The 26,328-nt window shown below is 40.1% G+C and overlaps 1 protein-coding gene across 2 annotated transcripts; it reads right to left on the bottom strand.

Moving 5' to 3' along the window:
* Positions 1-3,540: 3,540 nt before the first annotated feature.
* On the bottom strand, positions 3,541-20,952 carry LOC117562047 (upstream stimulatory factor 2). 2 transcript variants are annotated; one of them, XM_034239818.1, is made up of 11 exons: positions 20,735-20,952; positions 20,194-20,234; positions 19,837-19,943; positions 17,434-17,553; positions 16,499-16,652; positions 11,292-11,379; positions 9,274-9,312; positions 7,502-7,560; positions 7,044-7,138; positions 6,805-6,951; positions 3,541-5,912 (listed from the first exon to the last, which is right to left on the bottom strand). In XM_034239818.1, the coding sequence occupies exons 1-11, from the start codon at positions 20,767-20,769 to the stop codon at positions 5,823-5,825; spliced, it is 975 nt and encodes a 324-aa protein (XP_034095709.1). In that variant the 5' UTR covers positions 20,770-20,952; the 3' UTR covers positions 3,541-5,822. The 2 variants fall into 2 exon arrangements, with proteins under 2 accessions (XP_034095709.1, XP_034095718.1); XM_034239827.1 differs by lacking the exon at positions 9,274-9,312.
* Positions 20,953-26,328: the final 5,376 nt, after the last annotated feature.

The raw sequence follows: 26,328 nt of genomic DNA, 5'->3' as shown, positions 1-26,328 counted from the left end.
ATCTACCCACAATTCTTTAATATGGAGTAAGAGACATAGCTCTAGTCCACTATTAGAATTGGCACATAATGTCCACTCACATGTCGATGAACACATGTCATTTTGTTTTCCATGCTTCACTAGGCAGGACTCAGCTAATGAGAAATCTGAATATGACACAGGTTGACTGGACCAGGACAAAAATATCAGATTCAATTTCAGTGTGAGTTCATTAGAGAAGAAACAAAAATAGAAAACTTTAAATAAAAAAGTGCTAAACAGTGAACAAAAACAACAACTTTCAGATCTGGGTTTTCCAAGCATGCGTGGCCTGTTCCTAAGCATGTGTCTCCTATCGGTCACTGCAGCTATCAGTAGGAATCTTCTGGCCAAACAAAGACAGGCACCAGCACGGCAGACAGATTCACCTCAGCAGGCGCCACTCTCCCTTTTTCTCCTGTTCGAGGGCATTGCCCCCTCTGTCCCTATTTCATCATCGTCCTCTGTTCCTGCCCCCTTTCCCCCCCTCCTCCCGTCTTCCCCCCCTCCTCCCGCCCCTACATATGGAGCTGCAAGACACATTCTACTTATATCAGCTTGTCTGCTACCTAACCCAACACAACACCACTCGCCGACAAAACACAGCCAGGGCGAGTGTTTACTCAAAACTAGGACATGGAAGAACCAGTGTTGGAAGAATTTGTAAACAAACATGGGAACTTGTAATAGTCATGGCCTCAGTTCAACCAATGCAGTGTCGTTTTTCAGACTAAGGGGGCGGTATGGAGCAAGGTTGATGGTTTCTCGGAAGCTGACACTGGAGATAATTCCCCACTTTGAAGCATGTTGCAATACATTACTGGAAATTGCAACATTGTCAATATTAATTCCATTCAAGAAAAGGTGAAATATCTCCTTAAAAAATATAAAGAAGAAGTTTACACCAGATTTATATGGTACCTTTTCATAAAAACAATTACGCTAAGCACTTTACAAAAAAGTGTCTAAACTAACACGGTCAAAAAAACTGAAAAACTTCAGTAAAGGTTTTCATATAAACATGTCAAGGCACTTAACTCTAATGTTTCTGTTTCAAGTCGGGGAGGCGCCACTTCATTACCCGTCTCTGTCGAAATGGCACCAAAATGCCCCCAAAACATACTCAAGAGAGAAACAAATCAGGAAAACATCGCATGGCAAAATACTTGCTCAATATTCCTTTGAAAAAGACAATAGGTGATTGGAAATGTGTCCATGCAGAGATTTGTATCATAAGATCTTTGAAACAAATCATAGTTAGAAACTAGCTTTGTAAATATGAGCGGTAGTCCAGTGTTTTTCATTTGATTTTGGCTGCTACTGTATACATGATGTTTTGCTGAGTTAAAATGTTAAACCATGATGATAACACTTGTTCGGCGGTCCTTAATAAAACTATTGTCAGCAGAATCTGTGATTTGTTTTTGTTTTACCCTGCGAATACTTTCAAAACTACACTCCCCATTGTTTCTTCTTATTTATGAACTGTGTGCTCAAACTCCAAGTCAAACATGTCATTCAATTTATGTACTTTTTTAAGAATCTGCTCAAAAAAAGTAAAACAAATAAAAATGTCTTGACAGCAACAGAAAACATACCTTGGTGCTGATACTACTACTATGAGCGAGACAGGTGCTGTGTAGTTATTAATGTAAGCCCAAGAAAGATGAGAGGTACAATGTACGAGAAGCATTGTATGTCAGATGGAATAAGACTCTTTCTGTCAGCCCTTTTTCGACAAATAACAACCTCCGAGAAAGCAAATGAGAAACAGGCAGAGGCATCGGACAATGTTTGCTGCTCACAGAGAGCTGTTGTAGCCCCACAAGCACAAAGAAAAGCCTGCAGGACATGAATCTGTGGCTTTCCAGGAGAATGTGTTGCCCAGTTTGATGAAAATCAGTCAACCATGTGCATAGGTAGACTGGCCTGGACATAGATTTAAAAAGGCTTTTTTTCCCATTCATTTACAGCAGGTAGCTTTGTCCCACCCTCCAGGCAAACAAGGACATTTGCTCAGTACTGACCAGAAATGAGCCACTGTTCCAAATCTATTAATTGCAGCACTAACCATGTACTGCTCAAAGCGGAGACACACCTCTTCCAATTCACACATTAATTAGTTGTAATTCTATTATCTGCAGTGAGAGGTAAAAGTGAGAGTCCCTGTCACTCGCGTCATTTTACATTTGTTAGAGTAGGAATAAATATGTTGTTTTAGATTTTTTTTTCTCCAAACTGAGCAGTCTTGAGAGGGCTTTTACAGGCATTGGGTGAAAGGGGCACACTGACTGACAGACTGAGAGTAGTATTTCCCAATCTGACAGGTAGGTGGGATCAGAGATCAGCCACTTCAAAACACAGACAGGGACACACAGACGCCCGCCTGGCTGTGTGTGTGTGTGTTTGAATGGCAGCTGACAAGCCTGGAGACACTGGAGGGGGTCGGAAAGACAAAAGCGAGTCAAATTAAACAGACTAATGACGACTGATAGATAATGAGTCTGTGAGTTATAAATACTCTTAATTTGTGCGCATGTACAACACCACAGTTTGCATTTAAAAGATTATCCAAAGCATGACTTCTCTCTTTAAGAACAGCCAAATGATGCTTAAGTGCCTTGACCTGCAAAGTCAAAGTCAATCTCACTGAAGGCTTAGATGCGCCTTTTATCCACCATTGATCTTCCTCACCCAAGGTGCCCTCTGTGTGTTCCGACTGCTCACAGGTTTCAATCTTACCAGAGGGTTGATCAATCGATCGGATGAGCTAGAGTACGCAGGGAGTGCCTACTTTCTCCAAGGAAGCTTAATCCTCCAAATGTGTTTTGTTAAAAAGGCTGTCTTAAAAATGTCTTTATCTGGAACTGTGACACGGTTTCAGGCTGAGCATTTTTACCTATCTACCATATCAAAGAATATTAAGGATTGAAACAATGTTGAATTAAGCCTATTTTCAAGGTAAACAGCCTCAGGTCTCTGCCATTTTAATTCATTAGGTTTCTGTATATAAATCCCATCAGTTTGAATCTGAATCCCTCAGACGATGGGTATTAAATTAGTTTGATTAAAAGTATGGCGGTAAATCTCAATAGGACACCATTAGGGAAACGTTAGATGTTTTAAGTCATTTCTGGGCTCTTTTTGAAGACTTTAAAAACCTATTTTCACACAATGAGTCCTCCCTGAACCAACATTGCTTCGTAGAATTATTAAATGTTTGGTTATTTTGAAAGATTTATTTTGAGTGCTTTCATCTGGGTTCTTTTCCATTGGGAATGGTGTTTTCACATAAATGCACCAATCAGGATTAAGCATGATTTTAATCAACATCTGATGAAAGCTGGTGGTTTAATCAAATCTGTTCAAACCACACCTTCAGTCTCAAAACCTAATGAACGACAACTTGGAATGTTTTTTCAACACAAACAAATTTAAAATGTAAAGTGATGCTTTAGATTTAAACGAACATTTCAGGGGATTTACTATTTCACATTTGAAAAAAATAAAGAAAACAAGACGTCAGATGTCATATGTTTATGTGTAGATGGAAGACTACTGAACAATGTCTAAAACTAAGAGAGCATTTCAATGCCACAGTTCAGGATTCCAGTAAAGCCCATGACTCATTTCTCAATCATCTCTATTGTTACAAAACATCCTGCCGACTAACAGTTGCACAAACGTATCATGAACCGAAAACCAACTTGACAGAAGTAATAAAGTATTGACGTTTGCATAGTTCCAAGAACTTCAGAAGGACAATGAGACACAACCAGTCGATAAATGTTATTAGATAGTGAAAGTTTTATTTTACACCATTTTACTTAAAAAATGTCTTAAGATCTAACCTGAGAACAGTGAGGCTGCTACAGAGAAAAACACTTTCTTTTGCCATTTCAAAAAGAAATGGAAAAGAAAAAAAAGAATTAGCCACAAGTGACCTTTCATTTGTGAACATCCGTCTTCCAAAGCATTATTCATGTCTTCACATTCACATTCTCTGCTCTCACTGAGGTGTAAAAAATTATACCGCAAAACATCTATCATTCAACCATGGCTAGGAGCCTCGTTTGATAGATCAGACACTTGCACTATTCATATCAGGTTTGAATCTAACAGCAGACGCAGAACTTCCAAAGCACAAGCTGTTAACTTGCAGAGTCTGAGATATTAAAACGTGATCGTCGGCCTGATTTCTCCAGCGGTCTGAGTGTTAGTTTTTCTCTGTTGAATCCGGAAATGTTGACACAAGGAGAAGCAATCGTGCTCTAATAAGTGGCTCTGAAGCTTGATATCTTTTTCCCTACTTTCACTCACATGGCCTAAAGCGGAACAGAGACATCATGTATATTCATTCTCAAAATCATCAACAATGTTAATATTGGCTCTTGCTGTTTCTACAACCAATTACTTATTGTTCGCCTGAGAGGGTGGAGAAATGTGAGATCGAGTTTCCCTCTTTCAAACTATCCCTTCATTTCGTGGAGAACAAGTTGTGCTCAGCTAAGAAGTGCAACACAGAATGTGTGTGTACTCCTTTTTCCATAGAGAGTCTTTGAGTGCTGCTCTCCAGGGTGTCTCCCCCCTTGTGCGTGGAGCTGCATTTGAAGTCTTGCAACACGAAAATAGACCAAACAGCTGGAAATGAAACATGTGGGGATTATTCTTACACCTAGTGAGACACCGGTAAATCACACTTTAACAAAAGATGAAAAAAAAAAACTAGTTTCTATATATAGTTTGGCAAAACTTGAAATTTGCACCGCATCCCACTGCAGTCTACAATCCAGCGTGCTGCGTTTGTTAATCGCCTACATTTCTATTTGTATATTTCAATAGCATTTAAACTGTTGGAAATTGAAAAAGGGATTTTGTTGACTTCTGAGTCATTTCTCTTGTTAAGCAAATGCCCAACAATTCAAGTACACCACTTTTTTTTTTGTTCAAATCAAGCTCCAAGATAGCGCACACTTCATGGTCATTATTATGACAAAGGACCAGCGGGAGTTATTGATTGTTTTCTCCCAGAGATAATCTGCTCTAACATTCTTTAACATCTGTATTAAAACATGACAAGTCCTATTTACATAAGTCAGCCCAGAAGCAGAGGCCAGCACAGCTCCGTGTTTGTCTTTGGGTCTAGGTAAACTGTGTGTATTACATTACTTCTGCCTGTAGAATCACAATGTTTTGCATTCTTTGATGTTTTCTCACTTAAAAATTCAATCTGCTTTTCTCGTGTGCACGAGCTTCGCTGTAACCGGTCTCCGACGAGGCTTCTGTCAGCAAGCGGGCTAATAAATTAAAGCAGCTAAAAAAAAATATTAATACAGAACTCAAAATAAAAAAAACGAATAAAAGCTTGAACTAAGTCAAAATCAATAGTTTGGGGTAAAATACACTGACAGGGAGCTAAATTAAAATGTACATGACTAACAGCATAGTCCACGAGTGACGCTACATAAATACAAATTAAGGGAGGAGTTCAGCAGAGGTTGTCTCTCATAGGGTGTGCTAGCAAAGCACTCTGGTGGTGGTGAGTGGAGCACATTTATACAGAGGTGTAACGGGTGGTTATCTCAATAGGAATGAAACAGTCTAGTTCAGCCACCACAGGCCGGTGAAGGGTTCGCAGCCTGGGAAAGATGCATTCACTAGAAAAAGTGATTCTTCACAAGTCCTTTTTGTTTTTTCCTCCATCATCTCGCCTTCTTTTTCATCATGTCGACTGTTTGTCTGAGTGGTGGTGCCCCTCCTTGTTCTTTTTGTCTCTGCCCCTCCTTGTTCTTTTTGTCTCTGCTTCACTGCGGTGGCGTCTCTCCAACCATCTCGATGCCGTGCTGCTGGAGTTGCGCTCGGAGCAAAGCATTCTCATTCTTCAGCTCTTCAATCTTAAGAACAAAGAGCAGAACAAAAAGTCTCATTATCAACATGTTCATCTCTGTGACAGCTTAATATAGCTGCAAGTTTACGGACTCAACTTGTTTTCGTTTCAAGACATTTGACTGTGCTGCCTGTGTGTAATGTAGAGACAGGGCTATTCAATCCCCATGATTAAAGAGTGGTATGTGCAGCTCCCCTTTTCAAAGACACCTCTGTCCACCACCAACTGGATTATCAAATCTTGAGGTATGTCATCTTCGCTACATTTCCCTTGGGTGCATCCCAATTCTCTGCCTCCCGACTGAGCGACTGAGGAAAGAATATTGAGCTTTGAGCATCAGAATACGAATATATTGCCAAGAGCCTCGCAGGCCTGGGACTCAACGGGGAGATGTGGCAGCCTCAGAGCTGCAAGACTTCACAATACTTTGGAGCGCATTAGCATGCGGTTAGCTCTCACGCAACCGCTGTGAATACTATTCCCACAGACTCTCAAAGCGCTGATTTCAGGTAACACATCTCATTATATAGGCGCAAACTCTTTTGATCCCTTTTAGTCGGGCTGTGATGATCAGCTCCACGGGCTGAAGTCCCAGGGGGCTTTTTTTTTGAGAAATGAGGATGCATATATAAAGCAAGCTGGATTTCAAGTTCCTGAGACTTAAGTGAATGGATGTTGCAATGCACGTCCAAAGCAAACTAATCAATTCAACGCTGTGGCAATCTTCACAGACACATATGCAGCCCACAATGGCGGTCTTATTATTATTTATCTGCTACACCCGACCACCTCAAAGGAATATTTTGACATTCATAGACCTTCTTTTCCCATTATTGAAGTCCTGGAAACTGGGCTTGATGCAAATATTTGTAGGCAAGAGCATAGATGGATATTAATACCTGCTGCCTGCACAAGTCATTGTCCACTTGTATCCTGTCCACTTCCTTCACACTCTCCTGCAGTCGCTGGTTGCTTTGCCTCAGGTCTCGGATGTAGTCACAGGCTTTGGACAGGATGCCCCCTTTGCTCTGTGAGGACAGAGATGACTTAATGCCAAGTAAAAAAAAGATATTAAAAATCACAAATAATCATTGAAAAGGTTGGCATGTGCGAAGAAGAGTGAAGTAACAGCGCTTACTGCTCCGGTCTTGGCGCTGTCCATGTTGCAGTCCGGGATGATCTTGGAAAGCGTGACAATCCAGTTGTTGATCTTGTCTCTTCGCCGCCTTTCAACTGTGAAGTAAAGGTGACAAATATTAAATATAATATGAATGTAAGCAGCATTTCCTGATTTATAGTTATTTAAGTTTGAGAGATCAGAGGCGATTTTGTTTGAACGAACCAGGCTTTAATTTCCTAGATTTTGTCATTTCAGTAGCGGCACTATGGGGCCAAATACGGCCTGGCTTTGACAGCTCAACAGCACCCTCTAGTGGCCGGTCCGTAAACACATGTTGTCATCTATTCTTAATGGAATATTTTGACAGGGCTTAGTAATTTTCTTTCAACAAAAGAAGGGTCCATTTAAGCACCACACTGCATTGTGCTGCACTGTCTGGTGAAATGAAAAGCCACAATCAAAAGCTAATTACCCACCTTCATTATGTTGCGCTCTTCTCCTTTCATCTCTGGGTGTTCGCGGTCCATCCATTTTCCTGCAGACAGAAAGGAAATAAAACACTTTTCACACACACACACACACACTACAACATCTTCCATCTCTGGCTACCCTACAATCAGGAACAAATCCAATCCAATCCCCAAAAGTCACTTAATCCTGTGCCTATTGAAAACTATTATTCACTGTTATCTTTCAATTCCAGCCTTTTGTAATCACAGCCCTCGTTACTAAAAGTGTGCTATTTAAAAGAAGCTGGAGATTCTGAAGTTGAGTATTGCCTTTGGTAAAAATACTAAAAGATGCGCAGCCATATGAAGCAGAACATGTCACCCTTATGCTGCCGATGGCCTGAAGCTGGGCTGCTTTGACTGCAAAACTGAGACCCAGACAGCCTTCTTCTTATTGTTGTTGGCTGTCCTTTTCCTAGGTGTGGCCCCGAGGGAGCTTTCTGCTTTATTACGCTGGGAAATTACAACATTGTAAAAAAATAGATGCTGTCTATTGGAGTCTGGGCTCACGGCTAATGACACCAATGTCTCTTGTCTGTGTCCTCCCTGAGGCATTCCGTTAATCAAGTCCCTGAGACGTGACAGGGACCACCACCACAGCATAGACAGACCCACACAGTAACATAATCACAGGTCAATTAATAGTTCAATTACATTCAAAATAAAAAAACATGTAAGAGCGAGAAGAGAGAAAATCTTGAATTTGTTCCAAGTCTTATAAATGCATGTTCCCTGTATGTCCCTATATGACACGTCTTTATTCTACAGCAGGGAATTTGTGACCCATCAACACATCTCCTCGGCTGATATCTCTGTTTGAGATAGTCAGCCAATAGTCTCTCTTGTATCTCAACGCATCTTAATGGGATTTCAGCTGTATAATGGAGTCAGTCCAACAGTACTCTTAAGCACAGTGTGAAGGACTGTGTGAATAACTAAATATACAGGTTCAGAGAAACGTAAACCTCGTCTGAGTGCTCCTGAGAATGATTGTTGCGGGAGGAATCAGGAAAATGAGCAGTACACAAGCCGCGGCAGAGGTGCTCGATGCATATCATTTGAAGCAAGCAGGTAGACTGGGAGTTAATTTGTGTAGTTTTATATTGATCCTCGATAAAGAAATGCAATTGGCACTCCTTCTGCCCTCCCCTATATTACATTACCCATAAGATTACGTCGAGATGCAAGTGACTACAGCTTGTGCTTTATATTCTCTAAATGGATGATATTGACAAAGATGAGCCTTTGTGACCATAAACTGCTTCTTTACAAAGAGCTATGTAGAAGAGACAAGGTGAGATTGACATCACGTGGCTTCTATTGTTTTCCTGTCACATCAACAAATAATACAGCTTTTATGAGCACATAGGAAAAAATTACTCTAATTCTGTGTCTAACTTATTCAAAACGAGGCTACAGAAGAACTACAACACTTTGAAAATGATACTAAAATAAAAGTTTGTTTCCAGATAAAGAACAACGACCTAATTATTTAAGTCCTAATGGAGACACACATTTGCCACAAGCACAACTAACAACAATGGATCAGGGTCAGCAAAGAAGATGTGTTAAATCTGTGTCTCGCACCGGAAGAGTCACCGGGGACTTAAAGGAAGGGAGAGGGGGGGAAGGGAGGGGAGACGTTTGTGTGCTTCTTCTCTCTTCTTGTGATCTAATTTGATAGGATCATTTGCTGTAGAAAAAAAAAACAAGAGAGAGAAATGTGGAACTGTCCTCACCAGTTTAAACCTTCCTGCTGCAGCAGCTCGTTTTCATCTCTGCGGCAGATAGGGTTGGAAATGTTCATTCATTTTACTCACATGTCACTGTTCATTAGTTTACACCTAAATATATCTCTTCAGGCTTGTGTCAAAAAAGAGAAGTCATAAATTATTCATGTAAGAGGAAATAAATAGAAACAAACATATTGCAGATAGACATTGGGAGAGATTCAATAAATAGTTCACTTTGTATTTCAACACATGGCAATGCAGACGTGCAACGCAACAAAGCCTGTTCTTTACTCTTGACTGGAAAGCAGTCTGTTGTACGCTGTGAATATCAAACAACATCAAACGCCAGAGAGCTGCTGCCAAATTTAAGGCGGATTGCCAACTCTATTTAATGCAGCCCACAACAAAGGAGCCTACATCTTTGAGGAATCTTAATGTGCATGGAAATCACAGAAGCAGTCATCACCCATGATGTCGAACCATATTGTTTCACTCAAAATACCAAACGATAGATAATAGGCAGAGAAAGTAATAGTCTGGTGTCTGTCTCCTAAACCAACTGGTAGCCACTCCCTATAGGTGCTATAGCTTAATAACTACAATGCAGTTTCACATGTTAACGGTTAATATAAGCCTGGTGAGAAATGGAGGATCATTGACTAAGATCAGTGCTAACTAGGGCTGCTCAATTAATCGTATTTTAATCGCGATTACGATTATGGCTTGCAACGATTACGAAAACAACGTAATCGAAATAAAACGATTATCTTTTTATTAGTTTTTTTTTTTTTTTATAATTTTTTTTTTTTTGGTTTTTCAGTTGAATTATACTTAAAGTTCAGGGTAATCAACTGTTAAAAACATACTGTTCAAATGTTTTTCTCCAATAAATGGATGTTTTCAAAGTCAATGAATAATCGCATTTAATAATCACAATTGCAATTATTGACCCAAATAATCGAGATTATGATTTTTGCCATAATCGAGCAGCCCTAGTGCTAACTCAATTCAACAATGGGTCTTGTGTTCATTTCGGGTGACCAAAGTAGCAAATTGCTGTGCTTTGGCAAGAGAAAGTTGCAATCCTCATAACTGTACCACATGTGACAATGATCTGAAAATTAAGCTTCAGTAAATATCGGTATGAGGCAAGAACAAGGCGGGTATCATGCAATTAAAGTGAGAACTCGGTTTGTTGTTGCCCACGTGAGCCTGCTGATTATCTTAATAACAGCAATCAGCAGCGTGCGGCTAACAGTTGGAGATAGTCTGAGATGGATCCCTTCTGATTATAATAATGCATGTGGAGATTTTTAGGAATAGACATCATAAAGAGATTTGTGAAAAATAGATAAGCCAAAATCAACGTTCACATCAAACTCAGGAGAGAGATGATAGACTCACTAATACAACAACTACAGTAGCATTTAATGTTGCATAAAGTTAGCCTTGGGGTTGATCAAATAGGTGTCCACGTTGTTTTGTGGTCACATGTCTTTATTACATCCAATCATTGATGGACCTGATCGATTTTAAACCAATAGGCAGTCCATATAAACCAGTGTTGGTGCTTTCTCTCTTTGTACACTTCTGCACAGTTCCCAGCAGTTTAACTCCCTCCACTTCCCAGGCCTGTATTCACATTTATGTGAATTCAGCATGCTTTTTTTGTTCAACTCATGTGTTAAAGTCTGTGTCAAGTTTATGTGAATTTGTTCAAGCCGCTTGATATTCCTCCAATAAATGCTTTGAAACCATGACAACATGTCATAACTGAAATTAAATGTCATAGCTGTGAAAAGCCTCGTGGAAGAAACATTAAAAAGCAATTTGTCCCACTGTTAAACTCCAACCACCTTTCAAGCAAGTCACAAATGGCCCCTTTTGAATGGAACATATGAATTCTCTTTTTACAACAGCTGACCAGCAGTGAGTTTTTTTTTGAAAGAAACAGCAGGATATCTAACTGCTATATCAATGCGGTCTCATGTTCCCAGACAGCAACTAATAGAGCTGATACTCACGCAGGGTAGGACTGTGTGCGGGGGGCGATGATTCGTTGCGTTCCTGTCTGAATGACATCAGGGGGGGTCATCATCACATAAAACTGACCTGTGGAGACATGGCAGGCATCGGTTAGCAGTGAGAGAAAAAGAGAAAGGGGCATAAAAGAATCAATCTTGTGGCTATAATGAAATATCTCACAACAAATCATCACAGCCCAAATCCTTGTGGACAATTATAAGACATCACTTATAAGAAATAAACAACTCTGCTTGAAACCCTCTCATGTACAATTATCACGTAGTGAAACCATCATATTCCCAGTCCCCAAAGACATTCACAAAAATGAATGTCCCATCAAACAAAACCATCCCCAGTAAACCAAATAACAGGGCTTGCATTTCTTAGGCACATTTTGAATACTAATGAACAGTTAAAGATATAATCCCAACAGCATTTAGGGTTCAGCCTGTAGTTTATTCCTTTTCCCAAAAACGAAATGATGATGAAGGATATCTGTCGAGTTAGCAGCTCATTTGCATTTTTTCTTTCAGCTTTGGTCTTCAATTTCAGATGTTTGGATTCATAATGACATGGAATCAGTGAGTTTTAACAGAATTGATCCTTTTAAGAAATATCGGGTTTTTTTAGGGTGAAAAATGATGGTGGTTGCGAAAGGACAACACTACGATGCTCTGTAGAAATGTCGGGCACTCCACCCCTGAATCAAGTCCTGCCAGATTGTGGTTTACTTCCAGAGCTTCATGCGCTATCAGCTCATAGGAGATGGAGGCTTGTAAACCACTCTCCACCTTCACCCTACAGTATGTTATGCCTCGGGCTCACAGAAAAGTCAAACAGCTGCCCACTTCCTCCTGCAAGGCCCTGGCTTCAGCCGTGACCCACAGAAAATCAACCTCATGGTCTTCTTCCCTTTCTGTGGCATCACAAGGCAACCACTCAAAACACCGAAAAAACTAAACAAAGCAGCAAATTCCTTTTGGTTTTGTGCCTCTGCATTTTGAGTGTGTCATAAAAGCCCTAATTGAGTTGTGCCAATTCACACAGCTAAATGGCTTTAAGGGCGTCAGAGATCTCTGAAAGTGCTTCATGTGATGCAATTGCAACACAGTGAAATGCACACTTGGCTAGAAACAGACATGGAGTGTGGAAGTGCTGCATTTGCCCTAAAAGTGCCTTAGTGTCAGTGAAGGGTGAAATGCATAAGATACTTGGTAAAGAGGAACTCATCAAGAAATCAAAGATTCAAAGAAGGCTCTTTCTCAGAAGAAAAACAATGACAGGGACGCTGACCCGTGACTCTGAACTGTGTACATTTGTATGAACATTCTCAAAATCATCACATCTTTCTCAGGTCACAGAGTGAGCTTTTCCTTTGACCCTCAAAATGGAATCATTTCATTCTTTAGTCCAAAGTGGAAGTTTGTACCAAATTTGAAGAAATTCCCTCAAAACAATACTGAGGTATCTCATTCTCTAGAATAGGATGGGTGGACGTATGAATGCACATACAGGCACCCCCGATATCACAATGACATGGTTTTTGTGATATTTGACAGTAAATTGAACATCTATTCTGTTGTTGGGACAAAACAAGCTTTTTTTTTTACAAGCAAACATTTTTCTTATAAAAAGGAATAGCTGAAAAACAACATAAGATAAGACTGGGTTAGAATTGGGTCTGAAGATGCAGGTACAGGCCTCGGTTGTGAGTCCGTTTCATGCCTATGCAGACCTCTAGTCTGGGCCAACAGTGCAGCATAGAGCAGAGACACCAGCAGAAACACAAGGTGATTCATTTCACATTCCTCCCATAAACACTGTCTGGGCAACAGTTTGCCAGAACAAGCAGATGTTGGTTGTGTATGACAGAGCCAGGGGGCTGCATCCTGCTCTATAGTTCCACCATCTACTGACCACCCTCACTCACAGTCCACCAGCCGCGTCAGGACCGCCATGAAAACGCAAGGACACTTAGTAGAGCCAGATGAAGACACGCAGCATTAAAGAGGAAGAGCAGCGGTGTGTGTGGACATGTGACATGAAGCACACATGATCAGTGTAAGGGAGGCGTGTGGTGTAGTGGGTTGTGCGTTGGTGTTCGGATCAGGTTCAAACTAGGGATGGGAATTTGAAAGCAAATGTATATTTGAATATTCGACCCCCCAAAAAACGGTTAACCGGTTAACCGAAATGTACATATCCAATAAAAAAACATTTTTTTCATTAACTTTTGGAAATAAATAAATACATGTTCAAATAAGTGTAGAAACCAAGTTGAATTTGTCAAATGTATTGAACTGGTGATCACAGTTTGACAGCTATAGGCCTACAACTTTCATGTGCGGAGGCGATTCACAATCAGCCCAGCTGTAGAGAAGACCCTCTCAGCTGGAACGGAGGTTGCGGGTATAGCATGTATATATAAGTTTCATTTGGCATAGTTTGACCTTTACACCGCACTCACTAACCTGGTCGAAATATTTCCACACATTACTCCTTTTTGACGCCATGTCTGTAGGACTCTTCTTAGAGTGTCAATAATTACCGGACAAATATGTTGAATACCGGCAAAACTAAATCTCTCCTGTCAAAATGTCTATGTACTTTGCCGCCACACACGGTTGCCAAGCAGCGCTTATTGTTGTTTAGGCTGGCCACTCATGTGTCACGAGTGTTGATAGGGGGCGGGGGAGCACGCTCATGAACTGTTAGCGCCGGAACCTCGCAACGGCTGTGGAGCGCATTTGCGCCACATTTGGGCTTAAGATGAGGTTTGAGTCTGCGCGATCTGCGTGTAGGGAGGGGCAGCAGCCATATCATTGGCTAGAACTAGCTAGATCTGATGGATTTGGACATAAACACGAGTGAAGTATAACCGGACGCGAGAGAGAGAGAGAGATCAGCACCTGCAGCTCTGCCCGCTGTGAGGGACCGGTGAGCGGAGCAAAACACACCTTTAGACGTCAACTAACACATTTATCTATGGCACTGTCGTATACATTGAATTATTCAATTTGATAATATGTAATCAACTTAAAAAATAATAACTCATATTCGAATAATTATTCGAATACCTGAATAATTTCAAATATTCAATTAATCGTTCCCATCCCTAGTTCAAACCCCACTGCAGTCAGCATGTCGTTGTGTCCCTGGGCAAAACACTTCACCCCAAATTGCTCCTGTGGGGATTGCCCACAGTATTGAGCAGGGGTGCCCAACCTTTTTTGAACCGAGAGCTACTTTTAAAGTTGCCAGTCTGCCGAGATCTACCAGTCCAAATAGAGAGGCGTAGCCATTACTGACAGCCTACTACCAGGTAAATACACACTTCTACTTGTATAAAACTGACCTTTGTACGATTAATACTCCATAAAATACTGCAGATCCTTTATCTTAGCTCTTTCTAATCTACACACATACAAGTATTTAACTGAAGTTACACAACAGTGTTGTTGATACAGAGTTGGAGTTTATTCACACGTCACTACAGTGGGTAATGTTTTCAAGAAACATTGAACAGTGCTGCCACATATGACACATGGAAAAAAGAAAAGACTCTGCACCCTTTCTTTGCCATTGGTTTTCTTATGTCTGTTTGTTTTTATCTGTGTCTATGTTGTTGTCAGTGATGTATTGTCTTAACTTTTTGAAATGCCTCTGTGATGTGCTGCAACCCATTTTCCCCTTGGGGACTAATAAACGAATACTACTACATTGTATAAAAATAGTGTTGCTACAAAAGTATAAATTAGGCTTACTAATAACTCAGATCTGAAGCTACACAGGAATCTGCTGCCAAAGTGCAATAAAAAAGACAAAATTAATAGAATCGAACCCTTTTTTTGTTGCATTTTAGTAAAAATAAATGCCTTTAAAATAGGATGCAAGCAACACTAGTTTCTTAACCTGAATTGATAATAGACTATAATCAATTTAAGTTTGCATTCTTATACCATTTTGTACAATAATTATAATGAATAATTTCAAACAAACTAAAACTTACAGCTGATTAATAACGGTATCTAACTTGAGTTTTTATTATATCAAAAACCTGTTGAAATGCTACTGTTATTTTTACTGTCCCCCTAAAGCGCGTCGGCAGCCTCCAGGAATGCTTCTTTCACAACTTCGCCGTCTTTGAAAGACTTCATGTGTTTCTCAAGAACGTGACTGACACGATAAGATGCTCTGGTAGCAGCCTTGCTCTTGTTGTTGGGCCTGGTGAAAATGGACTGCTGTGCATTTAGCTGTCCTTTCAGGCCCCTCCCCTTTTGGGAGGGAATTCCGTCTCGTAGCGTTTGTGCACTGTTTTGAAATGCCGCTCCTAAATTACCCTTCTTCGATAAAGCCACGCTCGCATTGCAGATGAGACAGATGGACTTTGAATTGGAATAGATACAAAAATAATCATCCTCCCACTCCGAGTGAAAATTATATATTTTGGGCTTTTTTGCTTCTGCCATAATTGCGGTCTTGTGTGTGTGCGGACTGTCACTCCTGTTGACACGGACAACCTCAGCGAAATAGTGCCCACTGCCCACCAGCCACGCCCCCATACATGGGGTCACGCCGGCCAATCACAAAGCTTAGGTGCGTTCAAGTGCATTATTCTGGCACGGGAAGATTATGTTATAGGACATTAACGATAAAACAGAATATTGTTGTTCTATTTTTAGACACATCTCGCGATCGACTGGGAATCTCCCCGCGATCGACCGGTTGGGCACCCCTGGTATAGAGTATGCTTTGGATAAAAGCGTCTAACAAGTGACATGTAATGTAATGTGTAACTAACCTCGTTTCAGCCTCCGATAATGTTTGTCATTTGCAAACTATTATAGGAAGCTTTGTAACTGGGCAAGGAATTTATATTTTTAAACTGAGCAAAAAATGTAGCTGGGTGTGTGTGATAGAACGTCTTTCATTGTGTGAACAGAATGTTAATACACTTCAATAATCATAAAATAAAAAAGCTGAGGCACTGTCGAAGCTATTATCTACCTGTACCACACATCATATCTTAAGTATTCAACAACAACAAAAATATTTAAATCTTTTAGAGTGTTTTTTTTCTCATTAACCAGAGCTGTGGGGGTTGTTGGTTCATTTACGACTACAAGAAAAAAATGGCTCTTGTTCTCTCATTTTCCGTGACACTGTTCTAAGCTTCGGCCTGAATTATGTGTGAGAGCTGACTCACCCCCCGTCTGTGTGAGTGTGGGGTCTGCGGCGGCCTGCACAGACACTGTCCCGTCGCTCACCGCAGTTGCGGGGAAGTAAGCGAAGCGCGTCTCCCCTCCCACTGTCTCTCCTGCCGGGCTTCCTCCATTACTGAAAGGGTTTTGAATCACAGCCTGTGACAGATAGGAGACAAACAGAGGAGAGGCTTGAACAAGTAGCAAAGGAGCAGTCACAGCAGGTGAACACACATCTCAGTCTCTGTCAGGCTCAATAACGGTGTCACCTCCCACCACCCCCCCATGCAAGACACAAAGCAGTTAGACAGCTGGAATGAGGGGAGAAAAAGGAGGAACCGTGATCTTGTTAGCAGAGATAACAGCAAGGTGGGCAGAGCCATCAGTGTACGGCAAATAAAAACAAAAAACAAATCTGTTCTTGCAAGGAAAATGTTCTGTTTCTGTTCCAAACGTAGCTTTGAACATTGTCTTCTTCTGAAACAATTCTTAGGTGTCTTTTCTTATCTCTGTGCAAAGCTCTGTGTTGGGGAAATGTCTTGCTCAGCCATGCTTCACTCTTTATACTGCTTTTCTAGCTTTCTGTGCACAGAGGAATTACCTACACCAGTGGCTTAAATCAAAACCAAGGATTATGTCAACCAGTACAGTGGTTTGTCTCTTTCACCCGTTTTCAATAGTGTTACAAATTAGGTTTCACAGAATTGACAACATCAGGATACTTGTACAGAGACAATACTTGTTAACAGGATGAATTCATTGTTGGTTTTCATTTCTTTAGGCAGACTGTTAGAATACTAAAAGCTGAATTATTACCAGTCTTATCTCTAAGGACTGTGGAATTACTTAAAAGCATGCAGTTAATCTTTAAAAATAATCCGTATTACCAGCGGCTTTTCTTCGATAAAAAAGAAAGAAAAGAGTACAAAGATTTTTGTACCTGAGCCACAGCCTGGGGAGACCCAGCAAAGGCGGCTGTGGAGACGACACTCACTGCCCCCCCCCCATCATCTCTCCCATCGAGGTGCTGGTCAGTCACCTGAACAACGCGGTACGTCACCTGCAAGAGTAGAGAGAGAAACACGTGTCAAACTTGAAAATTAGAGAAGGACCAACTATACAAAAAGTCAATTTCCCACCCTCCCTTTCTACTGTGCCTGAATCAATACCTCACCTGATTTGTAGATTTGTTTAGCATATCTAATGCTACAGTTCCCCGGAGCCTAGTATTATTCACAGTGGTCCAAATCGCAGTTGTGCATTGATCTTACTTCAGGCACATTCTGAAACATAAGCATATTGTTTGCCCTCTCAATTTGCTTATGCATCAGAATGTGCCTGATTCAAATTTTGAAAACAAGTCAGAAAATGAGCTTGTTTGTCCCAGGAATCCGTATTTGAATCCTTATATCATGTGACTCTCCTCCTGACTGACATGTGACAGCGGCCCCATGCCAATCCCTGACCAGACTGGAATCCCATGATCTCTCACACTAGCCTTGTTTAGGCAAAATGAGCCACATGGATCGCTGACTTTATTCCCTCCAGTGTTAATCATCACATTAAACCAACTTGGAAATCACACATTTGGTTTTTCCAAACGTATTTATCCGCTCTTTTAACTATGCCACAGTTAATCCGAGACCACTGCTGCGATGCGTGCCACATTATTGGACGAAAAGGAGACACTCTTGACAAAGGTCACCGGTCAATCACGGGACTAGGGAAGAAAACCACACATTCATTAGTTCAAGCCATTTAGAGCCTGTTATCCTGACTTGTATTTCAAAAAGGGACACACGATCACATAACAAGAACATGCAACCTTACAAAGGAAAGACTACTTGTGAGAGAAACCCAGGTTTTTCTCACAGTGAGGTGGCTACGCTAACAACACTTATTGTGACAAATCTAAATATCAAAAAGTGGGGGAAATTAATGTTGAGGTACTTACTTACTTGTATACTTTCAATTTACGTGTAATTCTACTAAACATTACTTACTAGTTACTAGACATATTTATATTATCAACCCAAAATATAAATCAACATATACATTTCCATATGTTTTTTATAGGTAAAGCTATTTATGAAGTAGTTAGTATTAGGTTAATATTACCAGTTGCAACATCAGTGATTGTTATTACATTACATGTTACTTGTTAGACGCTTTTATCCAAAGCGACTTACATACTCAATACTGTGGACAATCCCCATATGAGCAATTTGGGGTGAAGTGTCTTGCCCAGGGACACAACGACATGCTGACTGCAGTGGGGTTTGAACCTGTGACCCCCTGATCCCAACACCAAGGCTCTATCCACTGCGCCACACGCCTCCCGTGTGTTATTCATAGGGATGGGCAATATATCAATATTGCATGAATCTTGTAATGAGACTTGATATCATCTTTTGGACATCAAAATACATAATAGGGCTTGAGTGTTGTCTTTTCCTGTGATTAAAACTCTGCATTCCAGTTAAGTGGGTGTACTGTTCTATCATTTGCCTTTACCCACTTAGTCATTATGTCCAGTCCACATTACTGATGATTATCTTTCCAAAAATGCCGTTAACATTTAGTAGATGCACAAAAAGTGTACTGTTCAATATGGTCGCAATATTGATTGAGGTATTTGGTAAAAACATATTTTTATATTGCTTTTCTCCATATCGCCTAACCCTCTCAACATATTATTGCATCACTAATAATACTCCAGTCATATAACATTCATAATTCCCAAATGGGCTATTCTGCACAAGTAATATTTTTACTTTTGGTACTGATTTTGATTGCCTAGACTTTTGAACCTTCGCTTTCAGGACTTTTACTTGTAACAGAATATGTTTACATTGCAGTATTGCAATTTGCAATTCCTACTTAGGTTCCACTACTGCATTCATTTCATTTGTATTTGTTCCGTTCATAGTATGCACAACTTAATGTATAACAATTGTTTACAAAACATGTCTATTAACACACCATTGACCGAAAAGGAGCAGGGAGAAGAAACTAGTCTTATGTTACCTGCCCCTTAAATGTTACCAGCCCTATAAATGGAAATAGATGGTCTGTCCTTCATATTTTCTTATTCACACAGTATCATAGGATAATAAGAGAGACACGAAAAACGTACACCAAAAAAATACTTAGTTCCCACTTGCCAGTTAACAGAAAGAAACAAAACAAAAAACAACACCGAAACATCACATGTCCAAATAAAAAGTGCAACACCCTCATCTGGGTCCTACTGGAGAAGAAGGACTATCTTGGTCTTTCTGACAATGGGAGGAGGAAAACACAATCACAATCACTGACATAATAGCCTCCATTATTTGCTTACCTGCCCACCGTCTGTGCGGAACTGATATTGTATGTTGTGATCACCAAATGCTGCAGCCTGCTGAACGCTGGCTATAGTAACAGCTGTGTGCTCTTCTCCTGTTCCGTCTCAAGGGTGAAAGAGGACAGAAAAAGACAGTTAGAACAGAAGAGGAGGGAAACGAATAAAGACAGCTAACAAACCCTGAGATAAACTGCACAAAACAATACATATACCAAAGCATGCTGCAACTTACATGCATGCTACACACCTTTATTTTAAATCAGATAAAACAAGTCAAAAACAATCCGTTATAAAGTCTCACAGCCCAGCAGGTGCCAGATGTTGTGAATGACAGCTTAGTAAATAGGTTCTTACCTTCAGAAGTCTGGACAACCTCTTCTTCTTGTTTTTCTTGGCTGCAAACCACATGACAAAAACACTGAGTTTTAACGTGACAAGCTAACGATGTGTTTATCCTGCAAAAATATATAAATATAATTACTGACACTCAACTTTGCCTTAGCTGATGGCAAACTTGTGCAAGACGTCAAACAACCAACAGCAAAATCGCAATGTAAAACACAACATTTCTACTGTCTTCAGTTGACCTACAGTTGCTCATTTGTTTATGTTTAAATACTTAGCTTAAGCTAACATAGCTATTGCACCGTTGTATGCTAAGTTAACCATGATCATGTTTTTTTACATTGGTCTTTATGATACAACTTGTCAGCTATGCAGATGGAAACGTTTTTCACTTTTCTTTCTAACTTAACCGCCTTTCTCAGATTTTATTTAATTTGACAACAGTTTTCTTTTTAGTTCAGGCCTTGGTAAGCGTCGTAAACTAGCTATCCGAAATAGCATGTTGTAGCTAGCTTGTCCCAGTTAGCCATTTTGGCCGACTCTCGGTTACCTTGCGCTGTCCAGACTCTGTTCAAGCATATCCATCAGGGTTAGAATAAAAAGTGATATTCGGTGTCACAGATGGAGATGGAAGTGCTGATCACGGGAACAAACACTCGGGTCATGTGAGAGAGAAGCCCAGGACACGTGAGGTACGGCTCGGTGTCGGAGGTAAAATGGAGGCCACTGCTGCTGCTGCTGCCGCTGCCGCTGGGTGACCCGAGCTGACTCTAGTGCAGCAGCTGTCAGTGGTGGAAAGTAACTAAATAGCCTACATATACTCGAGAACTGTACTTTATTTAAGTATTCATTAATGTATGCCACTCATGGCGATTATTACAAAACAAAACATGTACACTTTACGCAGATATTTTTTCAACCTGTCCTTTATTTATTTTTTAAAATGCAAATACAAATAGATGGTCTTTCAAGTCACAGCTGCTTACAAATACTTACAGTAACATGAAACCAAAATCACAATCAAAAGTCAACACAACCATAGGCGTAATTAGCGCTGGGGACGCTGGACACAGATTTATTTGTAATATGCAGCCCAAAATGTTCTATAGTTGGGGACTAAAACCCACGTCTGTGATCAGGATATGGACTGCCTGCCTTAACCTCTGAGCAATGTAGGCCTATGGGCAGACCATGGGGCAGACTGGATTGATTTGAAATGACTGTATTACATTAGGCTGGCAAGGACACAAAATCTGTCAAAACATGAAAACTCACAAAGATGATAAAGGAAAATAATACATAGGCTACCCTTACGAAAAAACACTATAGTATTACTATTAAGAATGACTATAAAAATACCACAAACAACTGCTATAGTATTTCTATGGTGTTTTGGGACACACTATAGAGCATTACTTTAGTAATACTATAGAGTTTTATGTAGTATCACTATAGTGTTTTCTATATTATTTATATGGTGTTTTGGAACACACTATAGAGAATTACTATAGTTATTACTATAGTAATTCTCTATAGTGTGTCCCAAAACACCATAGAAATAATATAGAAAGCTTATATAGAGTTGACTATGGTGATCTTATAGTTAATTATTAACTAATTTGCTTTAATAATGATGTAATCATCCCTATAGTAAGTATGGTATCAACAAATAGAAGTTAGCAAGCAGAGCAGTTTCAATTAGAAAGATAGGGGCTTTATTATCAAAAATTATCAAAAATAAAATAACTTAAAGGTAAAAAATGTAAAATATATATGCATCTAAATGTACAAGAACAATTTCAGGCCCAGAAACAAAACATTTTTCCAGGTGGCAGAACAACTGGAGTGAAGTAAAACCAACTGGGAACTCTAAAGTAACAGCAACACTTTAGTCTCCATGGGAATCCCCAAGCAGCTCAGCTCCAGAAAAGGTTCCCTCTGTTTTTATGGCCCTTTAAGAAATAAGTAAAACATTATGTAATTTAATTAGGAATATAAAATAATACAATTACAAAACACAAATTACACAACCGGGTCCGCTGTCATTGTCTCTCCCCTCGTACACTCAAAGACAACTCGCTTACAGATAACACGTAACAAGCAGCTCAAGTAGAGCTATTTCTGACTGTATCAGTTTATGACAGACATATCGTTTTTTACAGCCCTGTGACAGCCACAGATACCGGATTATCATTCTTTTTTTTGTCAGAGCATTTGATTTATTGATTGCTGTTGAGATGTAATGAGAATTTAAACTAATATAACACAAAATGTTTCTAAAATCTGTAACAACCCTGCCTTTATAAACCGGTATGTGTCTGACAAAGCAACAGCAATCAAGGCATTTTAAATGTATTGTAGTGAGGACATGTAGAAATGTGTGCATGACATGCATTGTGGGTATTTCAGTAGGCCTATTTACCGATTTTTGCTTTCATTATTAAGTTTGGTTCTCATCACATTCGGCACGCCCTTGAAAGTGAAGTGAGAATGCTTCTCCTGCACATATTCTGTGGGGAACAGAATTGAAAACGTTTTAGAATTTTGCAAACGCGTCTATGATACAGGCATATTCAGCTACAAGGTGCAATCGCCGCAACGATGCTGGGGTCCAGCTGCTTTTTAGCGTCCAAACTCCTCCATGCATTGGTCTGCTTCAGAAAGAAAAAGAAAGAAACACACACACATTTTGCAAAAGAAAGAAACACGCACAAATAGGACTTTGTATACAAAGTCCTATTTGTGCGTGTTTCTTTCTTAAAGAAGCAATATAAATCTTTGTCCCCATTTACAAAAAATGGTATTTACATTTTTCATGCAGGTGCTCGAGGTTCAACACCCAGTAGAGGGACATATTTTGTCTTCTGCTATGCTGATGTATCTGGAGAAATTGTCCGCACCACTTTTTCATGAACACAACAATCAGAAAAATAGGTTACATGACATCTTTCTTTTCACATTTTCTAAAACCTAAAGATGTTCATCCCTTTAAATCATATGGTAATGCAGTCCACGGTTTAACGACTCTACAGAAATACACATTCTGCTTTAACGTACACGTAACACCAATTTGAGGGACTTGTACTGACTTCTACTCCACTCTATTTTGAAAGGACATGTTGGACTTTTTACATGTATTATTGCTCCAACAATTAAACATACTGCACTTAGGCCATAACAATATACAACATAACTATAGTGTAATAAAATAGTGCTTCAGACATAATGGTACAGGTAAAATGCAGTATAATAAATATTGTAATAATAATAATGTGTTGTGAATCACCATTTACTGATCTGAGAGTATACACATGTTTAACAGTATATTTAAAGGTCTCCTATTATACTATTTTAGGCCTATATTATGGGTCTCAGATATGTACAAATATATAAAAACATGTGTATGATGTGTTTTGCTAAAAATTCCAAACAGATCATACATTTTAGACATCCCTCATATCCCTCTATTTCAGCCCTGTTAAAGAACTGCAGGTTCGGGGTCCTTGGCTTGAAAAAAAAGAAAAGAGGAGTAGGAGCTAATGCCTGCTCAGAATTCTACCGGCAGATACTGCTATATTCTGCCGTGTGAAAATGCCATATCATGTTCCAAACCACATCAAGGATTATTTCTGAAACAGTATGGAGCTCAAATGCTTTTTCTCTTGCAGGTTTACCATAAGGTGAGTTCCTTTTATTATTTCCTGCTTTTTTACACATTCTGGGTGTTTCTCAATGTCGAGTACGCTTGCTTGGTAGCACGTGTCTTCCGAGTCACTTGCTTCAGAAGCGAGGCAAGAATACTTCCTGGCATTCGGAAAACAAAGAGTGGAACAGGAGCAAGTGTGCAGGTGTGTGTCATATGAGAGGCCCCGCCTTACATTTTCCGCCACAGATTTGGGGAAATTGGTCCGTGCGCAAAGCATTGTGGGGATTTGAAGACCGCGGAGTCTACACATGTGCAGCCTCGAAATGTCTCGTTACGAAGTACGCCGGGCTCGGTTGAATTCCAAGTATGCTGGACACTGGAACAGTCCTTTGGCAGCACTCGATTACGTAGTATGCTTGAAATAGTGGCTCTGGAGCAGCTTTACTCGACATAGAGGCCGTTTCTCAATCGCGAGGATGCTTGCTTGGTAGCACATGTCTTCCGAGTCACTTGCTTCAGAAGCTAGGCAATAATTCTTCCTGGCATTCGGAAAACAAAGAGTGGAACAGGCTAGCAAGTGTGCAGGTGTGAGTAATATGAGAGGCCCCGCCTTACATTTTCCGCCACAGATTTGGGGAAATTGGTCCGCGCGCAAAGCATTGTGGGGATTTTAAGGAGGTGAAGTCTACCCATGTGCAGCCTCGAAATTACCCCCAAACCAAGGACGCGGCCTCAGTGGAATTCCAAGTATGCTGGAGATTGGAACAGTCCTTCTGCGGCACTCGATGACGTAGCATCCTTGAAATATTGGCTTGGAATCCAGTTTCCTCGAGATTGAGAAACGGCCAGAGAACCGCAGTGACGCATCCTAAAACCCGGAAGTAAAGTCCTTCCGGTTCCTTTGTCAAAAACGCAATGCAATTTCTCCATAGGATTTTGGAAAATAGCTCGAAATAAGGTCTGTGGTTGACACACATTTAAGAGACGGATCACGTTTTGTTCAGCCGGATAATATCCACATGTCTATCCTACTTTTATAATTTTCGAATCATAAATGTAGTCGCCAGAAGCAAAATGCTAACGTTATGCTATAAACGAACTACAGCAGGGTTGCTGCTTCAACGCCTCGCCAACTTAAGATCCATATTCAAACATACAGATTCTAAATAGTACAAGTTGAAGCGTTTGTTTGAACAGTTTGCAGCAGGCAGGTACTTGCTTTCAAGCAGAATAGGGCAAACAAACTTAGCGGGAGTGTTTTACGTGTTCGGTGTAATGACGTAAAACGGCCTGGACAACTTCTGTAGTCCTATTCAGCCAAATGTTATTAACAACCATCGTTTTTCAGACACGTAAACTCTTCAAAAATCACCAGCGGGGTCACTGCTGATGTATTTAATGTCGTAGAACAAAACGTGATCTGTCTCTTCAATTTGTGTCAAACACAGACCTTATTTGGAGCTATTTTCCAAAATCCTATGGAGAAATTGCATTGCTTTTTATCGAATGAACCGGACGTGGTAAAAATGCTAACTTACTGCCGGGTTTTAGGACGCATCACTGCGGTTCTCTATTGAGAAACACCCACTCTCACCAGTACAGGTTAGCTCTGAGTGTTAGCGATGCTTGCTAATGTAAACAAAGACCATATTACGTCGATTACGTCCAAAACAATCGGGCATTGTTTCTGATGGCAACGTTTCTGATAGTGCCGTAGGTCCACATTTCCGATATTAGGCCTACGTCATATCGGACGCAAATCTGGATCAGCTCCGTTGTACCCATAGACTGTTGTTGTACCCCAGTTTTTAGAGATTTGGGTACGGAGGAAAAGAGAGAGGGTTTTGTTTTCTGACACTTTGTGGGTTCCCTGACACACAGGGGATACATATGTATGTATAAAAGACATCAATAAGCTGCCTAATTGTCTGGCTCAACATCGAGCATTACATTAAAATAAAGATTAAACATAAAAAAATATCAATGGAACAAGGGCTTTTCGAGGTTTGTATTTTAAACGGACACAATACATATATTTCTTTCATTTTAGGAATATTAAAAAACTTATATCAAGATTAGCTATTGATTAGGCTTTGAATATTAATGTTTTCCCTATCAGAATAACTATATTTGATCGTTTTTTGTCTGTGTCTCAAATTCCATTCAGAGCCCCCAACACAATTGATGAATAAATAGATGAAACATCGCTTAACCCTCGTTACATCACTACCTCGGTGAACTTTGCCACACATTATCCGGAACGTTTCTTATTTGGCTCCTATTTACGACAAATATATGAGGAGCACCACACCACAGTTTCAGTAATGGAAACAATAACGATAGTAGATCATGGGAATTAATGTGGATTTAAGACGTTCTCCAAACATCCTAAATTCAATTTATTTGACAAAAACCATCAATGTACTTGGTGACTTATTGTTTCATTTAACAACGGCTTTAAGCGACTTTTTAGCGAATCCGCGTAGAGATTGGTTACT

Source organism: Gymnodraco acuticeps, unplaced genomic scaffold (assembly GCF_902827175.1).
Source record: "Gymnodraco acuticeps unplaced genomic scaffold, fGymAcu1.1, whole genome shotgun sequence".
Classification (NCBI taxonomy): Eukaryota; Metazoa; Chordata; class Actinopteri; order Perciformes; family Bathydraconidae; genus Gymnodraco; species Gymnodraco acuticeps.
This window is presented reverse-complemented; position numbering and strand designations above follow the sequence as displayed.

Excerpts from the sequence above, each read along its gene's own strand:
- LOC117562047 (XM_034239818.1), bottom strand. The coding sequence starts at position 20,769 with ATGGATATGCTTGAACAGAGTCTGGACAGCGCAAG. Across the intron at positions 7,139-7,501 it reads AAGAGCGCAACATAATGAAG|TTGAAAGGCGGCGAAGAGAC; the intron begins GTGGGTAATTAG and ends TTTACTTCACAG. Across the intron at positions 6,952-7,043 it reads ACAGCGCCAAGACCGGAGCA|TCATCTCTGTCCTCACAGAG; the intron begins GTAAGCGCTGTT and ends CTTGGCATTAAG.